The sequence below is a fragment of the Crocodylus porosus genome, unplaced genomic scaffold, assembly GCF_001723895.1.
Source record: "Crocodylus porosus isolate Cpor-Errol unplaced genomic scaffold, CroPor_comp1, whole genome shotgun sequence".
In the NCBI taxonomy this organism is placed as follows: domain Eukaryota; kingdom Metazoa; phylum Chordata; order Crocodylia; family Crocodylidae; genus Crocodylus; species Crocodylus porosus.
The window spans coordinates 56,623,461-56,641,066 of NW_017728951.1; the positions used below are offsets into that span (position 1 = coordinate 56,623,461).

A 17,606-nucleotide genomic window follows, 5' to 3' on the forward strand; every position below is an offset into this window, starting at 1 on the left:
GGAGGCGGCAGAGGCTCGTAACGATGAGCCCCGAGGACACAGGCGTGAGCTGCGGGCGCTTTCAGAAGGGGGCCGGGGCTGGCTCATCTGGGTTCAAAAGAAGAAAGGAGCCCAGGTCCCGCGCCTACAAAACCAGGCAGTGAAGCCGCACAGCCCCTCCGAGAGAGCTTATACAAGAGGCCGGCAGATGTTTATACTTTTAACTGCATGAACACGAGGCAGGGAATGAACGCGCTCAGGTTACACTGCCGTGTGAGAGGGAGGTGTCCAACCGAGACAGCGAACTAGGCGGGCAGGAGATAAACGCAGGGAAAAGTTGGTTCAGTTTCTAACCCATCTCCTCACTGCCTGGCTACCTGTAATGTTTGCTATTCAAGCCCGAGGGGAGACGTGGTAGGAAGCGCGGCGTGGGGCTGCAGCAGGGACCCTGCAGCCAGCCCGGGCCTGGCAAAGAGGGAGCTCGGGCGATGATCTCTGGGTGGCTCTACCTGCGCGGCACATGTCTGTGTGCAGTCGGGAGCGAGGGCGCTGGGGTATTTCCTCCCTTCTTTCGAAAACCATTTCTAATTCTTGGATGGTCGCCAACTTTGCAATGCTTTCGGTGTCAAATCATCCGGCAGAATCGAAAACTCCTCGGGGGGGAGGGGAGGATGCTCTGGCAACGGGGTGGCAGGGGGGGAGCACTGCTGTTCCTCGCCTCCCTGGAGAGAAAACCCTACTGTACTCCCCCCGCAGGTGCCATTTTTGAAGGCAGTGCCGCCAAAGATGACGAGGTGTTCAAGCAGGCCGTGTCGGATCTGAATCTCAATGACGACATCTTACAGAGCGAGAAGATCACCTACTCCATCAAGCTCATAGAAGCCAACAACCCCTTCCATGCGGTGCAGGAAGGTAAGCGCGGCCCCGCGCCAGCCCGAGCTCCTGGGGGCCGCGTGGAGCCTTGTCTCGTACGGGGGCGGCTGCTTCTTGCTTTCCCGGGCAAATAATAGGCGCAAACAGGTGCACAGGAAGAGAGTGGGGACAGCGCTGCATCCAGAGCGCAGGTGCTCCCCGGCGTCTGCCGTGAGCCTGAAGCTTCTTAACCAGAGGCGGTGGGAGCCCTGCGCCCGCAGCCAGGCGGGCTCAGCCTGCGGCGCTGGGCGGGGCCGGTGCGGTGTGGCGCGGCGCGGCTGGGAAGGGCCCGACAGCCTGAGGTGGGCGCTGTTTCACAAGAAAACGCAACGTGGTGCCGCGGCCGCGCGGGACCGGGCTGCTCGTGTCCCGCGGCGGCGCCCGGCTCTGCCCCTGCCCGCGGCCGCTGAGGGTGGGGGAGACAAGTCTTTGATCCCCGCCCTGCTCGGGCAGCGGAGGCTGTGGCAGGAGCCGAGTGAAAACCCCGTGTGGGGCCTGCTGAGGAAACCAAGCTCGTCCCCGGCGCCTCGGCCTCGGTGCCCCCGCCCCTGCAGCCAAGCTTAACTTGTTGCCGGCGGGGCGAGCTGGACGAGTCCGCGCAGCCCGGAGAGAACGGCCGCGGACAAGGAGGGCAGATGCCGAGCGGGCTCTTCGGCTGCTTCCCGGGCAAGGGAATGGGTGTGCTGTGCACCTGGGGGAAGCGGCCAGCTGCTGAGGGCCGGGTTTACCTGCAGCTTCTCTCCGCGCCGCCCCCGATATGGGTTGGGCTGGGTGAAAATAACGCGCTGCTTTTAAAGGGGCCTTTCTGGTGCTGCGGGGTAAATCATCCCCCGGGTGTTTTTAGCCGGGTGTTGTGAGGCTCCGTGTAGGAGCGGGCTTGAAGCAAAGGAGGAAACGAGGTGAGCGGTTCGCAAAGCAGCTCTGCCCCCCCCCCCCTTTATATTGCCCTGAAGTTTAAGACTGAGGTAGTGAAGTAAACAGCTGAACCTTCTTTCCTCGAGCTCACCCGGTCTCCAGGGTAGCTGCATAGAGAGGTACATCATTTCGGTGAAGGAAAAGTTGGAAGTGAATCGGCTTGCCTTCACCAACCAGACTTGAAAAAGCTGCTGCAACTGGATGGTGCTGAAATTGATTATTGCCTGTGTTATTGCAACAGCAGTGCTGGAGTAATAACTATTCTAGAAAAGAGAGCTTTTTATATGCCCAGAGTTTTTAAAGAAATAAATCATCACTGGCCTTTTCTTTAACCATACTGAGCATGGAAGGGATCTTTTCCTGTGTGAAAATTTGCATGAATACATACATGTATTAATGTGTGGCTGGTGTACATGCAGATCTTGGTCACACAAATTGCATTACATGTTCCTTTTCATAAACCCTAAACAATTTCTGTTGATTATCTTTTGATCCCAGCATGTGTACTACTTACTGTATCATCAATTCAGGGCAGCAACAAAATGCATCTCCTTCAGGTCATATCTGAAGTGTACTGACATCAGTGGCCTTCCTGCCATTGGCTTCTCTGAGGATCAAACCCTGTTTAAAGAGAAGAAATAAATAAGGCCATTTTGGAAATAATGCCATGAAGGGGAAAAAACCCACAGAGTTGCAACTCGAGGCAAATAAAAACCTTTAAAGAATGGCAGGGTTTATTTATCAGCAGAGATTAACTCTGAATGATCAGATCGTTCTGCATCTGCAGAAGTGTAGTGTCCTATATTGGAGTTTATTCATATTCATGGAAGCAACAGTATTTGGCTGACTTAATAATTGCTTCCAACTGGGTCTTTTTCCTGAAGTAAAGCTATATAAAATTATTTTGATCGCATTGGAATCTAATTTGACAGTCTGTGGACAGGGAGTCCAATGTCTCAGTTTGTTCCAAGTGCAGAGGAGCTTGACCAAAGTAGAGGATGCTTCTTGGTTTTGTATTTTTCTTTTTTATTTAATTCCATCAAGTTAGTGGTATATGGAAAGACAAATACTACTGAAGTGTTAATTCCATATGAAAACTGTGTCAGATATGGGAAGAATTCCACTCATACTTTAATCTGTTTGGTACAGATCATTAGACATTGTAGGCTCACTGCGGTGCCTGAACAAGTGAAGGATCCATTTTTTTTTGTTTGTAGATGCCCACTGAAGGACGGCAGGCATCTAAATTTAGAATAATTTCCTGAGGTTTTGACTATAAGCTGTAGAACTGAGAAAGGGCTGAATTAATGTTACAGTTTCATTGAGAAGTTACCCTCTGTGGCTAGTTTATTAAGGCTTATCTGTTAGTTGTCTGTTGGAGGGTGAGAAGTAGACTGCAAAATGATGATGTCTTCACCCTGAGAGTCAAATTCTTGACACAATGGGTAAGTTTTAAGATTAGAGCTTTAATTCAATTTCCTGGCCTTTTGTTGGTTCAAATCAGGTGGTCTTTTTGGGCTGAATTTCCTTCTTTTGAAACTGATACAGACAGCATGCTGGCAAAATATGTGGCATGTGTCAGGAATTGCCTTGTTCTTACTGTGTAGTGTCTTTCTGCACAATATGACATGGTTTCATTCCCATTCTTACTATTCCTAATCTCTTTGTATTCGTACTGAAGATACCCTACCAATTTGCTTCTCACAGAATCTAGCTATGATTGCGTTATTTCCCCCAAGCAGTGTGTTTCTAAACAGAGTCAGAGAAATCAATGTTGCAATCATTAATTATATAGCAATGGGAGTTTATATAGTAACCAACTTCCTTTGCCCCACCCCCCTCCAACAGTTTGCAGTAAAACTAGTTCCTTGTGATGTTTCTGCCAGAATAGCTTGCAAAGTCAAGCAAGACACAAATATATATTTGAAGTCTTTTATACACAGTTTTATGCAGGAACCATGAATTATTCATAAAATCCCACTTAAATCAGTGATGTAAGTAGACACTTCATTTCAGTGGTACTTTGCTATTTAATAATAAGGTAATATTATGGAAATCAACTCTCTATATAACAAGGTTTATTATATAATAAGACCTTAATTACTGATAGTATTTAAAAATGCATTTGGACTGGTATTTATTATGTAGTTGTGAGGGGTTTTTTTGCATGCATGGCTATGGAAAATAATTAAAAAACAGCAACTACATTGTTTCTGTAATAGGATCATTTGACTTCTAGGACTAATGGCTTACAAAAAGGTTTTTGCTTTCCAAAACCAAAACATTTTGAACACTAGGAGGTGCATAGGTATATATTAGACAGTGAAAAAAGCAAAAGGAATATTTTCTCGAGAGAGTGGAAGGAGAGGGTACAGTGATGACAAGTCCTTGGTACCTGTAGTAGATAAATGTGATCTAAGGGTGGACCAACCTCTGAGTGGCTGGTGGCTGCAGGCCCCCTGACCTCTCTTCATACAGGCTACGTGCCTCTTGCTGTATGTACCATGCCACTGCCTCCATGCTGCAATGTGTGGGGTTGCTGGGGCACCCTGAGCTTCCTGGCCTTGGTCTCTGTCAGGCCCATGAGGTGTGCTGCACTGCCCCCTGTGTAGGGGCAGGGGTGAAATGAAATGAAAGTTAATGAAAGTGAAAGGAAATCAAAGTTAGAGAAGGGAGGGAAAACCCAGAGACTCCAGCAGTACCCAGCTAAAGATCCTGGGGATTGCAGATTAACCCTGTGGGGGCTGCATGCAGTTGGACAGTCCTGATCTAAACCATAATCTGTCCTGGGTGGATTTACATGCTAATGAATTTATAGTTACCTGACTGCAGTAGTTAACAGATATGAGCTCAGGTATTTCAGCTTCGTTCTTGTGAATTAATTGTTCTCTTTGCTTAGTAATTTGTATTATGGTAATGACAAGGGTAAGGCTCCTTTGTGCTAGGGGTTATGAAAATATGCAAAAAGGTCATCCTTGCCCCACAGAACTTGCACGATCTGAGTTGTGGCAAGACTCATGAAGACGACAAAATGCATAAAATGGAGTCAATACAGAAGTGAGATATAACTAAAATATATCCAAATTTTTGATGCGTATATCAAATAGGATGATTTTGTATATGTGTGCTCATGAATTGCCATTATGCTGCTTGGTGTAATTGTCTTTATGCATGTGGAAATTAGTTTTAATGGAGGGGAAAATATCCATTGTCAGTGTAAATGACTCAAAGACACGCTGAGAATTGCTTTTCTTGTCCGAATGTTTTGTAGAAGAAATCAGTAGAAGCCATAGAAGTAATGTTAAATTGATCTTTTTTTGCTCTTCGTTCTAAAGAAATGTATATGCTAAGTTTTACCCCAACATTTTTATTTCATTGATTTTTTTTTTTGTGCTACATAATGAAAATAATTTTGAATACACCACTATCAGCTTCTTTTAAAATGCCACTAATTTTTCTTATCTGAAGTGTCTGAAAGGTGAAAGGTATAAGAAACTTCTAGATATGATGACAAGCAGAAGATGGGGCAGGATGGTGCTACTAACTGGTTGAGAGAAGCAAGAGCTTTCATAGATGGCAGCCTATTTCATCAAGCACATCTGAGAAAGTAGGCTGTTGCCTACAGAAAAATCATGCTTTTCTGAACAAGCTACCTAAGGAAATGTTCATGCTTTCCTGAATGAGCTCAAAGGTACTATCCTGCCCTGACTTCAGACTAACATGGCAAACTACCTGTCTAGATTAAATAAGACTACAAAATACTTTAAAAAGTGACTGATACAGGAATCCAAATTTTGACCAAACTAATTTTCAGTTCACTTGAAAATATGACTGTGTATGAATACATGACTTCTGTAAGCATGTGAATAGTTCAACAACAGAGTCAAATGCTTGTAGTCCCAACAGGTATAGAGAGACTAATAGTAGGAAAAAGGAATACCAATAGTAGGAATACCAATAAAGTATTGTGAAGAGGCAATCCAATGGGAGAAGCTATTCAGAAATCCTGGAACTTTTGTAATGTCTCAGAGTGGTGCTATATGTATTGTGGAACCTTTCCTAAAATAACAACTTGTTCTTCTATTTGCATACAAATTTGCAACTTTGCATGCCCATTTGCAACCTTGTATGCTCACTAGGGTTATAAAACTGTAAGCCCAGGAAACTGGAGCACACTTTAGAATTTAGTATGTACTTTGAATGAGTATTGTGGTCTGTTAATGCATTCTTTATATTTCTTATCCCATGCATATTTCTGTGGTGTCAGTGATTATCAGTTGTTGACATTTGTAGGATTGTGTACCTTGGAGTCAAGCTGTTCCTGTGTCTTTTTCTCATGTAGAACTGAGCCAGGGTGAGTTCTTGGACACACATTACAGATACAGTTACTCTCAAATGTTTCTGTTTTGTTTTGTAGTATTTGTGTATGTAGACACTTGGAGAATAATTCATAATTTGTTCCTGGGTTTCTATGCCCAGCTAAAATTCTAAGCAGAATTTAAACATACTCATGGCCTCAGGGTGTGGAATTGTGGAGGAAGCATGCTTGGTGAAACTCTTGTGATGTGAAATCTTTGGGATGTATCCTCTCACTAACCTAGCTCCCCTCTCACCTTGAAATTTATCTGACAACAGTGAGGGGGCCACTTGAATAAGAGTTCACAGAATGAACAGTTTTACATTTAAATACACTTCAGTCTTTGATTGAAAGAATTGCTTTTACCTTTGGTTGAAAGTAGACTCAAATGTGAAGATCTTTCAACAATAGTTGAGGACAGCCTACCAGCCATGGTGAAAACACAGTGCTCAGGACTGGTCACTGTACAAGTCTGGACTAAAAAAAATTTCATGTAAATGTGAGCAAAGCCATTCTAACTTGTTTGGTTTAGTTTTAAGTGGGAGCATGACCCAGAGGTGAAAGCCAGCTCTTTGACTAGCTGTTAGTTCCAAAACAAGAAGGTGGGAGAGGGAAACAAAACAAAATCAGGCAAATAATGGACCTCTGGGTTTTCAATATAGTCATACACAATGATTTTTTTTTAAATGTAAGATTGCATTGATCTGATTGTATACGACTGCCCAATTTATTGCTTGGTTGAATAATATTAGGATGGATTTTACTCAAATAATAGTAAACAAACAATAGATAAAGGATTATGGCTATTAGGTGATACACCAATGGGTGTTTTGTACCAATATACTGTCACTTAATTTCTCTTTTAGTGGTTCCTCCTGTGTATCTTACTTTTGTCTAGCATTCCTTTTGTCCAATATTCTTTTGCAGTTCACTTGCATGCTGATTTCATTGGGTTACAGTGTCTCGTTTAGAACTTTTTGACAGCTGAACTCTAAACTCTCTGGAAAGATCATATTGTTACATGTATCATTTCCAATTTTAATCTGAGCTTTTAACGCTTTGAAACACCAACCAGCAACAGTATGAGTAGAGAGGATGCCTCCTGTAGTCAGAAAGACCTGACTGTGTAACTACACATTTTTCCTACTAGTCTACTGCAGTTAAAAGCTGTTGCTCAGTGGGGTGAATGTGCTTAACATTTTTACCTCCTTGTGCCCTCAGAGACCAAACCAAGACTTGTTAAGGCCTGCCACAGTGAAGACATATGTGACACTGTTATCTCATTCTGCCTGTGATTTTATGCTGTATAGTTGCATGGCTCAGTACAATCTTTGGATAGAATGTTTCAGAAAATTAAACAAAACAATGTATGGAATCTTTATGCTCTGCATGTTTTTGTTACATTATCACAGGATCGCTGCCATTAACATATTTGGAAGAAAAGATCTAAATATTCCATAATGGGGTCTATTTTCAGCTATGCATTGAAAGAATTCAGCCTATGAGTTGTGGGAAAAAATCCAAGTATGTCTGCCTCTAATTGCAGTCTGCTATTTCATAGCATAGTTACTCTTATTTTTACTTTATTATGGGCTATTTTGCAATGTGGGGGTTGCCTCCTATAAAAGTAGGTACTTTATTTTTGTTTTATAGAGAAACATTAGTGTATGGGGATAATTTTCCTTCCCTCTCAAATGACACCTTCCAAAAATGGCCATGTGCTTTTGGTTCAATAGTGTACGCAATGGGATGTGTTCATGTTTGGTGATTAGGACAGGTGCATTTAATGTCTGAGTTCTATACTGTTTCATAGTTACATATACCTCTCTTGTGCAACAGTGGGAACCAACAAGTTGGCTCTATTTTTATTAACATGTTTAAGAGAGTTCCCTCTTTTTACTGGTGCAATAAATACCAGAAATAGCAACAATGGGAGTGATGTATAGATCAGTGGGAGTGATGCATAGAAATAATTCATACTTTCTATAATTATATAATGCCTGTCCCTGTTTAAGGTGTAGCAGAGGTTGCATACACATGTTCATATATCGGGAGAATTTTCCTGTGTTTCTTTTTCTGGTAGAAAAACATAGCTGGAGATGCCTGAGCCAGATGTTCAAATACTGAGCCCATGAAGAGCGGAAAGCTTGCAGTGCTGATTGATGCTGGGTAGCTCGTGGGTCCCTGTGCACCCTTTTAAGCGTGCTCTGCAGGCTCCCTCAGTTTATGTGGAGATAGATGGCAGCAGTGCACATGGTGGTCCTGAGTGGCTGACCCAGACTGCTCAGGGTCCACCTGTATCTTCCTGCAGCACAATGTGGGGACTGTAAAAGAGGCATGTTCTTGCTCTATGCTTGGTTGGATTTAACCCTGGTTTTTCTTGGAGGTGCTTTTCCTCTGGAGAGCCATTTTTGCTCTGGGAGAAAAATCCTGAACGTCTGTTTGTTCCTGGTTTCTCCTGAGAGAACAGCAACTTTCCCAGGAGAAACTGAATGTCTTCATGTGGCATGAGTAGTCTCCCACTTTAAGGCCTGCCACTGGCCAGTCCTATTCAGTTGGCTTTCCCTGCTATGCCTGGTGAGGGTTGGAGGTAAGAGGTAGAAAGCCTAGCAGTAGAGCATAGCTGAAAAGAGGAAAGGCAGGGGTGTTTTTTTGAGAAGCAAGAACTTTGGGTAGAAGGGACCTCAGAGAAACTTTGGGTCAATTGCCAGGCAAGGAAATTCCCATGCCAAGAAGCTTCAGGGAACTATCTGGGTAATATTGAAAGCTGAGTGCAAGGTAGGTGAGAGGAGTGTCCAGGGAGTGCCTTAGTAGGAAGCAGCCCAGGAAAGCAATGAGGGACTGACTTAAAAGTGGTGGTTGCTAATCTTTACAGGATTCCTGGGCTGAGGTCTAAAGGAGTGGGAGGGCTCGGGCTCCCTTACCAACCTTAGCAGGATTTACTAATGACTGAGTGAGACAAGTGGGTTCTGTAGTCCTGGCATAAATTGAGCTTTATCCTGGAGGGGAAGAACATGAGTGTATACTGGCTAGAAGACCAAATTACATTCTGTCTTTTTCCCATGTGAGAACTGCAGTGCCAGGTTTTTTGGGGAGGCAGTACTTCTGAACAACCAAACAGCTACAAGGGTTATACCCTTCCTACTTTAACACCCTTTCTGTTCCTGGTGGAGCTGTACCAGAGATAATATAACAGAGCTGTTTGCTGATTTACATGTTTTGGCAATCCACTAAGGGTCTTCCCAGTCATTATTTTTAAGTAGTCCTGCGATAAATGTGATGTTAGGGTGCAAAATCATTTTCATGTGGTCTTGTTCATCCCTGGGCTAAAGCATACAAATATAATCACTTTGTGTATATATATAAAATAATTTAGTTGCTGGATATATTGTAAGCCCCTATTGCATCCAGTAAAAATATTTTGAGTTTTCCTGTATTCATAGAATTTAGCCACCATAGTTGATAAAATAAATCCTGTATCCTAAGTATCATTTTAAACTGCATCTTAATATTTAAGGAATTAAATAGGTTTAATATTTTGATATGAGTCATTATTGTGGTTTAGCCATACAGTAAAAAGCATTCAAACAATAGCTTTTTGAATAGAAAAGATATTGCCATGTTTATTAAAATCATGCATGGCTTACTGTAGTTGTATATCACAAAGAGAAACAGAATATAGACATATTCTTATGGAAGTGACTTGCTTAATGTTGTATTGATTGAACTTGTGGTTAAAATGGTTACTGAAGATGTAATTTTGCCATGATGGGTAAAACATGACTCTTGTGGTGGTTTTTTTTTCCCTCAGCTCTTTTTGTGGAGATCAAAAACATTTCTCTGCCTGGCCCCGCAGCTGTGTTCCCAGGTGCTTTTTGAGCAGCCTGCACTTCTCTGGAGCCACGCCCCCGCTGTTCACCAGTTCACAGGCTCAGGCAGCTCTGGAACTGCTGAGCCTGTGTCGTCATTTCTTCCCAGCTGCCGCTCATCTCGACTCCTGCAGAAAGTATCGGGGACCGTTGGGCATGGTCTGGAGTGGCACCTTGGAGGGGTTTCTTTATGCTTACCTGCTGGCACTCTAGGCAGGTGGCACAGAATTGCTCTTCATCTCAGTAGAGATGTGGCCAAAAGAATCTTCCTGTCAACCCGGTTGCCGTTTTCTCGCGGCCCAGATGTCCCCCAAGGGGGTTGGTATGGGACAGTCATAACAGGTTCATCTGGTATGTTTGGGGCACTAGGAGCTGGGCTACCTGTTCCATCCCTCCCCGTCCCCTTGTAATACGGTATAGTAGCCCTCTTCTCTCCTCATCTCACAGTGGGGTAGCTGATCATAAAGTTCCAGCTGCACCACTTGCTGGTTTTGCCTGGTGATTTCCATCTCCCAGATGGCCTGGAATGCTGGCTCTTCCTGCTGGGCCTCCCTAAACTGGGTTCCACTGGTGATGGACTCCAGATTCCAAAGGGCCTCTTCTAAACACCAAGGTGAGGAAGGAGCTTCTTCCCCCACTAGCCCCTAGTGCCAGCCTCCCCAGGCTCATTTGCTCTCCAGAGCCTCATAGATCGCTGGCCAATCCTGGCCTAGGATCATTTGGTAGGGTAGGTCCAATGCTATCCCCACTGGCATCTCCCTTGTGACCCCTTCCATGGTCACTTGGACCTTCTGCCTGGGGGTAGACAGAGGCCTGCACATGTAGGCAAAGCGTCTTGATGGGGTTAACCCTCGTTCCTTCCTTTCATGACACCCAGCCTGGCTTTGACCAGCGTCTGTCCGTATCCCGTATCTAGGATAGCACTGACTGCCAGCCCCACCACCATGGCTATCACCGTGGGCTTGTCTTGTTAGATGGTTTCTGCTATATTACCCAGGCTGCAGTCCATCCTTTCCACAGGGGACAACTCTTGTAGCGTGGGACGGTTGCCTCGGCTGTCTCTTCATCCATCAGATTTTGGGGCCATGAGCTGTGGGTTCATCATGCGCTCCTGTGAAAAATGGCCCTTTTTTCCCACAGAGGAAACATGTTGACCCTGACATCAGGGCTTGGGTGGGCGTTCTACCTTCCTGGTCCCCTCACCTCTCACTGGGTTTAGTGCTCATGAGAGTCCCTGGCTTGTCCTGGGGTATCTCATTCTGGGCATAGTCAAAATCTTCTGCCAACTGGGGAGCCTCTTGAGATGTTTTGGGATGATGTTGTCGCACCCGCCTCTGGGTATTTTGTTTTAGGTCCACGAGGCTCTGTTCTAACAGGAAAGCATCCACGATCTCTTCCCAGGCTGCCTGGGCTGGTTGGATCTATTGTTGCTGGAGGTCTGTTAATTTCGGGAGGAGGACCCAGGGGGTCTTATTTTCCTTCTTTCATGCGCAGAATATCTGCTGGTAATTCTCTGGAGTAATATTTAGGTGGTATAGGATCTGTTCTTTCACACGGTCATAGTCTTGGGCTGCGAGGCATGATGGAGCCCAAGACTATGTGGACCCTGTGTGGGGCCTACCAACAACACTCTGACCTTTGCTGCCCACCTGGACTTGTCCAGGCCTGCGGCCTGTTCAAAGTTCTCCAAAAATGCTTCAGGGTCATCCTTGGCCATCATCTTCGGGATTCTAAGGTCTACCATGTTCCAACTCATTAGCTCTTGCTGTTTCATCATCTGTTCATCTAATGCCATCCATCTGTTTGCCTGCTGCTGCTGCTGCAGAATCTGTGCAACAAGGTTCAGGGTCTGCTGCATGGCTTTCATTCCTGCCAGGAGCCCTGCCTGTGCTTCCATCACCTTACTTGGCCTTTGCCCTGGGGTGGGTTCTGTGTTCCCAGCCAGGGAACCAATTTGTCGCTCGTAGGTGTTGTAGGGCTTTGGCCCCTTCTTGACAGGTGCCTTGTCTCCTAGCGACATCAGGGTGAGATCGGGCTCTGGTGCCATCTGGGTGGTTTGGGTGTTGCTCCTACGCACCTGCCATGTCTTTGATGTTCATAACTGGGGAGGCAGTTCCCTGTAGGTGGCCCTAAGGCTAAGGGGTCTTGACCCCGGTCTTTCTTCATGGGGGTCCAACCTCCCCTTTACCCCACCCTTACCACATCCATGGCCTGGGCAAACGCTGCACCCTGTAGGTCTTCCCTTGGATGATCTTGCGTCATCCACGCTGCCTGCCTCAAGACAAGTTCAGTTTTCTCGGCTGGCAAATCTTCCCCGTGTCAGTCCCTCAACTTCAGGCCGGCTCTTGGGCAACTAAACCTGCCCCCAGCTTGGGGCTAACTGTAACTAAGAAGAGCTCAACTGAAAGTGTCCAGCGTCTGCTGACGAGCCCCTGGGATTCCATCTCCCAGTGCCCACTTGGTCACTCAGGGGTGGGGAAACTCTTCCCTCCCTTCCCTCCTAGTGGTTGTGGGGATGGGCGGTTGCCCCATGCCCAACCTTGGTCAGTCTTTCCAGCATGACCTCCCCTGGGGCCTGGCTGACCTGTACTTGGTTTTCCTGTTCCCACCAACTGGTGGGGCTTGTCATTCCCATGCAGGGCTTTGTAGCTGCCTGTGCCTTTGTTCCTGCCATGCTGCCCAAGAGTACTAGCAGTTCCTTGCTGCCACTCCCCACTGCAGTACCTGGGCTCCCTACTGGGGTTGTGACTCTGCTCTCTGTCATTCTTGTATTCCCGAGGCTTGTGCTCTTTTTTCCATCTGCTGGAGTCCTCCTGCAGGCATTCAGCTCTGTTTTCCTGCACTCGGGGCTTATGCTTCCTAGATCTGCAGCCAGTGTCTCCTAGCTGGTGTCCTGCTCTTCTCTGCCCAGCCCCGCAGCCGTGTTCCTGGCTGCCTTTTTGTTCCCAGCTGCTTTCCGGAGCCACACCCCTGCTGTTCACTGATTTGCATGCTCAGGAAGCTCTGGAACTGCTGGGCCTGTGTTGTTGTTTCTTCTTGGCTGCCTCTCATCTTGACCCCTTTGGTAAGTATAGGGGTCCATTGTGCAGGGGTCTGCGACGTGCTACAGGGCCTTTCACACTCTGAGACATCTTAGTTCAAGTGAGTGAAGGAAAACATCCCTGCTGTATATGCATTATTATACGTTCATTTGAAATATAGGTTTTTCCTACTATAAATTTGAATTTATGTAGTGCTACCCTGACAGAATGGAAGTGGTCCATACTAGTTCAACTGTAAATCACCTTTTTTGGTAATGGACAGTTTTGCCCTTCCTCAGTTTATGCAGGCACTTGCGAATGTTTGCACGTGATCTGAAAATGGCCCACAAGTTGCAATTTGTTGGGCAGCTTTCTTATGCTCTTCAGCATCGTATTGCTGTTCAGAAATTCAGAGACTGTATGTTACTGTTCTACTACTCTGATGCAGTTGAAAGAGGCCAGGTTGTCAGGCTGGGAAACTGAAGCCTTCTATCTGCAAGAAAATACAGGAGGAGTGAACTTTTCTGCATCCACGTCCCAAATTTTACCTACAGACACAAGTTCTGAATTGCTGTTTTGGTAATGTTTTCAACATCCCTTCAAAATTTTTGTGGTCTGTGTTGAGACTGGTTACAAAGGGGCCATTTAATGCCAATGGTGGGTGATAGTTTTAGGAATGTGAATACGGTCCACTAGAAAACTGAGTGAGACCACTAAGTAGTTTGCAACACTTTAAAATTCTACCTCATAGTGCATGAGTATGTTTAATAATTTTGCAGGAAGCTGATAATGACATACTAATATACCAAGATTTCTCTCATTTACATAGCTTTAAGGCAGTAAGTATATAAAAATGAGAAACATGTTGAAAGGGTTTTCTTTTATGTAGTTCCTAATGGCTTGTGTTTAATTATAATTTGGAAGCTTGATTGCTGTGCTTGAAACTATGTTCAAGTTTGTGGGTTTTGAATGCTTTTTTATCTGCCTGAAAGATTTGCCTTATGAGAAACATCTCTGTTGGGTAGATTCTTCCCCCACCAGGGATTCTTTTCTGGAATTTTCTTTTGACCATGTGGCATTTTAGTATTGGTCTATCTTGTTCCCCTTTAATATTACATCAAATATGCAGGAAAAAAGGCATCTCAAAGCTCTAATGATTTCCAGTTAAGGACAGAACCAAGAAGAATTAATTTATAGTGCTGTTTGGCTGTATTAAAATACCCAGCAGGGTATCTACTGCTTGACCTTATGGAGAACCATTCCCTTAGCAACCTTTCAAAGCAGGGGAAGAAAGGACAGTAATAAAGAAGGCCTAAAACAATTTTCATCTATGCTCAGATGAATAATATTTGAGGAATTACTTGTATTCTTTCTTCCTTTTTTCTTTTAAAACTCATTATTCACCCTATTTTTCAGTGAAGCCCCTTAATTGATTTTTTTTTTTAACATGCTTATTTCTGTTTATGAGACTAACCATACAAAATACTTTTAAATATATTTTTGGATCATAATGATACTGGGTTCATCTTATTTAGGAATAAGAAGTGACTGACCACATTTTCTATGAAAGGAAATAATTAATGAGTACTGGATTTTGAAGAGGTAAATGAATCTCTTCTACCTTACTGCTTGACATTGGGAAATGGTATTCATATTCTGTTTGTTTACTACATATTGTTCCACTTCTTTAGATATTATATATACACTATTTTCACTGATTGTCATGTATTCATGGTCCTTGTGACTATGAGAGAAGCTACATGCAACAAGTTGTTTTTTATGGGGTATTTGAATCTCTCAAATTCCATTCATGTGAGGATGAACCCATACAGAATTTTGTTTTGGTTGCTTTCAACCTCAAAGGGAAAATTGATTATAACCAATGGATCTTTTTTTGTTGAAACAGAATGACACAATGTTTTACTTGGTTTTCATCTGTAATCAGAAGTTGGAGAGGGGGAAAGTGGAGGTTCAGCAGTCCAGGTCTGAAGGTTCAGAAGACTTCATGGAAGCAGGCATAGGACAAGGAGGACTGTTTGTCCCTCATGTAGGGTGTTCTTTTTCCAGTCACAACAAATATTTTTTAGTTTTGCTTATTGCTTAATCTTTGAGGCTGTGTTTTCTGAAATACTTCAGTTACCATGGAAATGATGACAATTTTGGTGTAGATGGTGCTATATGACATCTGTAGGAGCTGGAAAAAAAAACCTCAGTAATTCTGCTGTTTGTATATCTGGGTTAGGTGGTTATACCCTGTGGAGCTGTATTTTCAAAGTGGCTGGAGAAGGCTGGGGGAAAATACCTGTTCAGCGAATGGATGATTATGCTAGCGATCACATGGAGAAGGCAGTTCCTTTATCAGGAGAAGGATAGGGTGGTTCAGGAGGGGCCTAGCAGGCAGAGGAAAGGCATGGTGGAACAGAGCTCCATTATGCCTTGACCTTGGCTATCCTGGATCTCTGCACAGGGACCTGTACAGCCTAATTTGTTCTGAGGGTGAGCAGCTCTGAACTAGGTACTGCAGGTACACTGAAATCCTGGCTTCATTGAAGACTATAGCAAAAACTCCCATTTGATTTCCAATAAGGCCAGGATATCACCCTGGATGTTTCCATCTGTGATGCGCCTGAGTTGTCTGTGGTTTCTAAATACCATTATGTCCTATTTTACATAACTGTGTTTTTATATTTGGACAGCAATATTACACAAACTGCTTTTGTGTGGCTTTAAATTTCAGAATTCATTGTTTCTAAACTGATTTTAAAGAAGATAAGCAATTGTGAGAGGAATTAGAGAATGCTTTTAGGGAGGAAAGGGAGAAGCTAGAGTTGACTTATAGTCAAGTAGTATCCTTAATGAACAACTGTTTGGCACTCCATGATGTACAGTGTGGCATCCTGCTGCCGGTGTGGGATTGGCTCCACACACGCACTCCCAAAATGACACAGGCAGAAATTTGAAGCTAAATAAAAGTCCACCTCATGTAACCAGGATGTTAGAAGTATCTTTGCTTCCCCAAAGTGATCCAGCAAGAAAGCCCAAGTTGATGGCACCACTGCTTCTTAAAATCATGGATATGATTGCAGCTTGTGTTGCCCTGAGGGGTCAGGCCAATGCTCAGGATCTCAATATTGTGCTGTTAGACAGGAGGGTGTGGTGTACAATTGCACATGCACACATAAAAGTCAGTTAAGCACACATACCCTCACTAGGTCCATACACCCCTACTAGGCATACACACTCACACTACCAGCTCAGGCACATACACATCCAAACCAGCCTAGGCACATACATACCTATTACCAATTTAAGTCATACGTGCTACACACACCAAATTTATACAGAATCAGTTACCAGTTACCAACATCTGCACATCCAATACACATACATGGATTACTAATTTGTATACCCCCCCCACACACAATGATCTCTCTATATGTGTGTATATATATGTATTCACTAATTTACACACATACCACCCACCTACACATACATATAGGTGAGTTCCTAAATTGGGTATTGTGATATGTATGTACTTGGAATACCTGGGGGAAGGTTAAGGTAAGAAAGTACAAGTGTAGGGAGTTAAAGTTACCAGGACCGGGATTAGAACTGGTAGACTACAGGGGCCTGGGGTGAAGAACTGAGGCTTGGGGGTAACTTCAGGTTAATTGATCTTAATGGATTAAAAGACAACACCCAAAGCCTGCAGAACAGGGAAGTATTCTGGACAGAGTCTGGGACTAGAGCCAGAGCTATGGGGGGAGCTGATAAGGTAGATGGGGAGGGGGAAAAATGGGACTAAGGGAAAGTGTGGGTGTTAAAGAGGGGCTCTGGATATGGGGAGCCAGAGGATAGCTCTGGGGCAGCTAGAGAAGTTGCAGGGAGCGGCAGTAGGTGCTGGGAGCTGGAGAGAACTGCAGGACAGCCATGAGGAGGTGGGGATGACTACAAAAGGTGACAGGGAAACCTGAAAACAGCAGAAAATCACAGGAAAAGCAGCAGGCAGCAGGAAAGCAGAGAAAGGTAGCAGAAAGTCATGGGGAAACGGCAGTAGGAGCAGGGGAGGCTGAGAGGTGGCAGAAAAGCAGAGATGCAATTGGGAGGAGATGGGGAAACTAGCAGAGAGGGTGGGGAGACAGAGAGAGAGAATGAGGCTGTAATTTAAGATAAGGAAGGGACTGGGATTTAGTAAAACATGATCCAAATCGCAGTTGCAAATGACAGTGGTTTTATTGAACAGGGGAGATGGTGACACAATGTCTTATTGGTTCCCTTGCATCGACACACAATGACAGCAGGGTTTAGAGAGGTTTCATGCAAGGGCTGAAGTCCACTGAAGTCCAGGAGGAGAGAGAGAGAGACAGAGACAGAGAGAGTCCAAATTGGAGGAGGAGGTATGCAGGTAATATCTACCTGTCCAGGCTGGAAAGGGGTCCTTGTCCAGTAGATGTTGTCCAGAGGGGTTGCTGGCAGGGCCTCTGGGTGGATGGGTGGTGTGGCATGGTGCTGGTCCAGATGGAGAGGGCGTCCCACTGGGTCTGTCTTCACTGC

General features: G+C 44.7%; 1 protein-coding gene across 2 annotated transcripts in view; it reads left to right on the top strand.

Moving 5' to 3' along the window:
- GRID1 (glutamate ionotropic receptor delta type subunit 1) overlaps window positions 1-17,606 on the top strand; it is a 1,072,773-nt gene that overhangs the window by 1,225 nt on the left and 1,053,942 nt on the right. For both annotated transcript variants that reach the window (XM_019555843.1, XM_019555842.1), the window contains exon 2: window positions 736-891. In XM_019555843.1, the coding sequence (XP_019411388.1) occupies window positions 736-891 (156 nt within the window). The remainder of the gene's footprint in view (window positions 1-735; window positions 892-17,606) is intronic.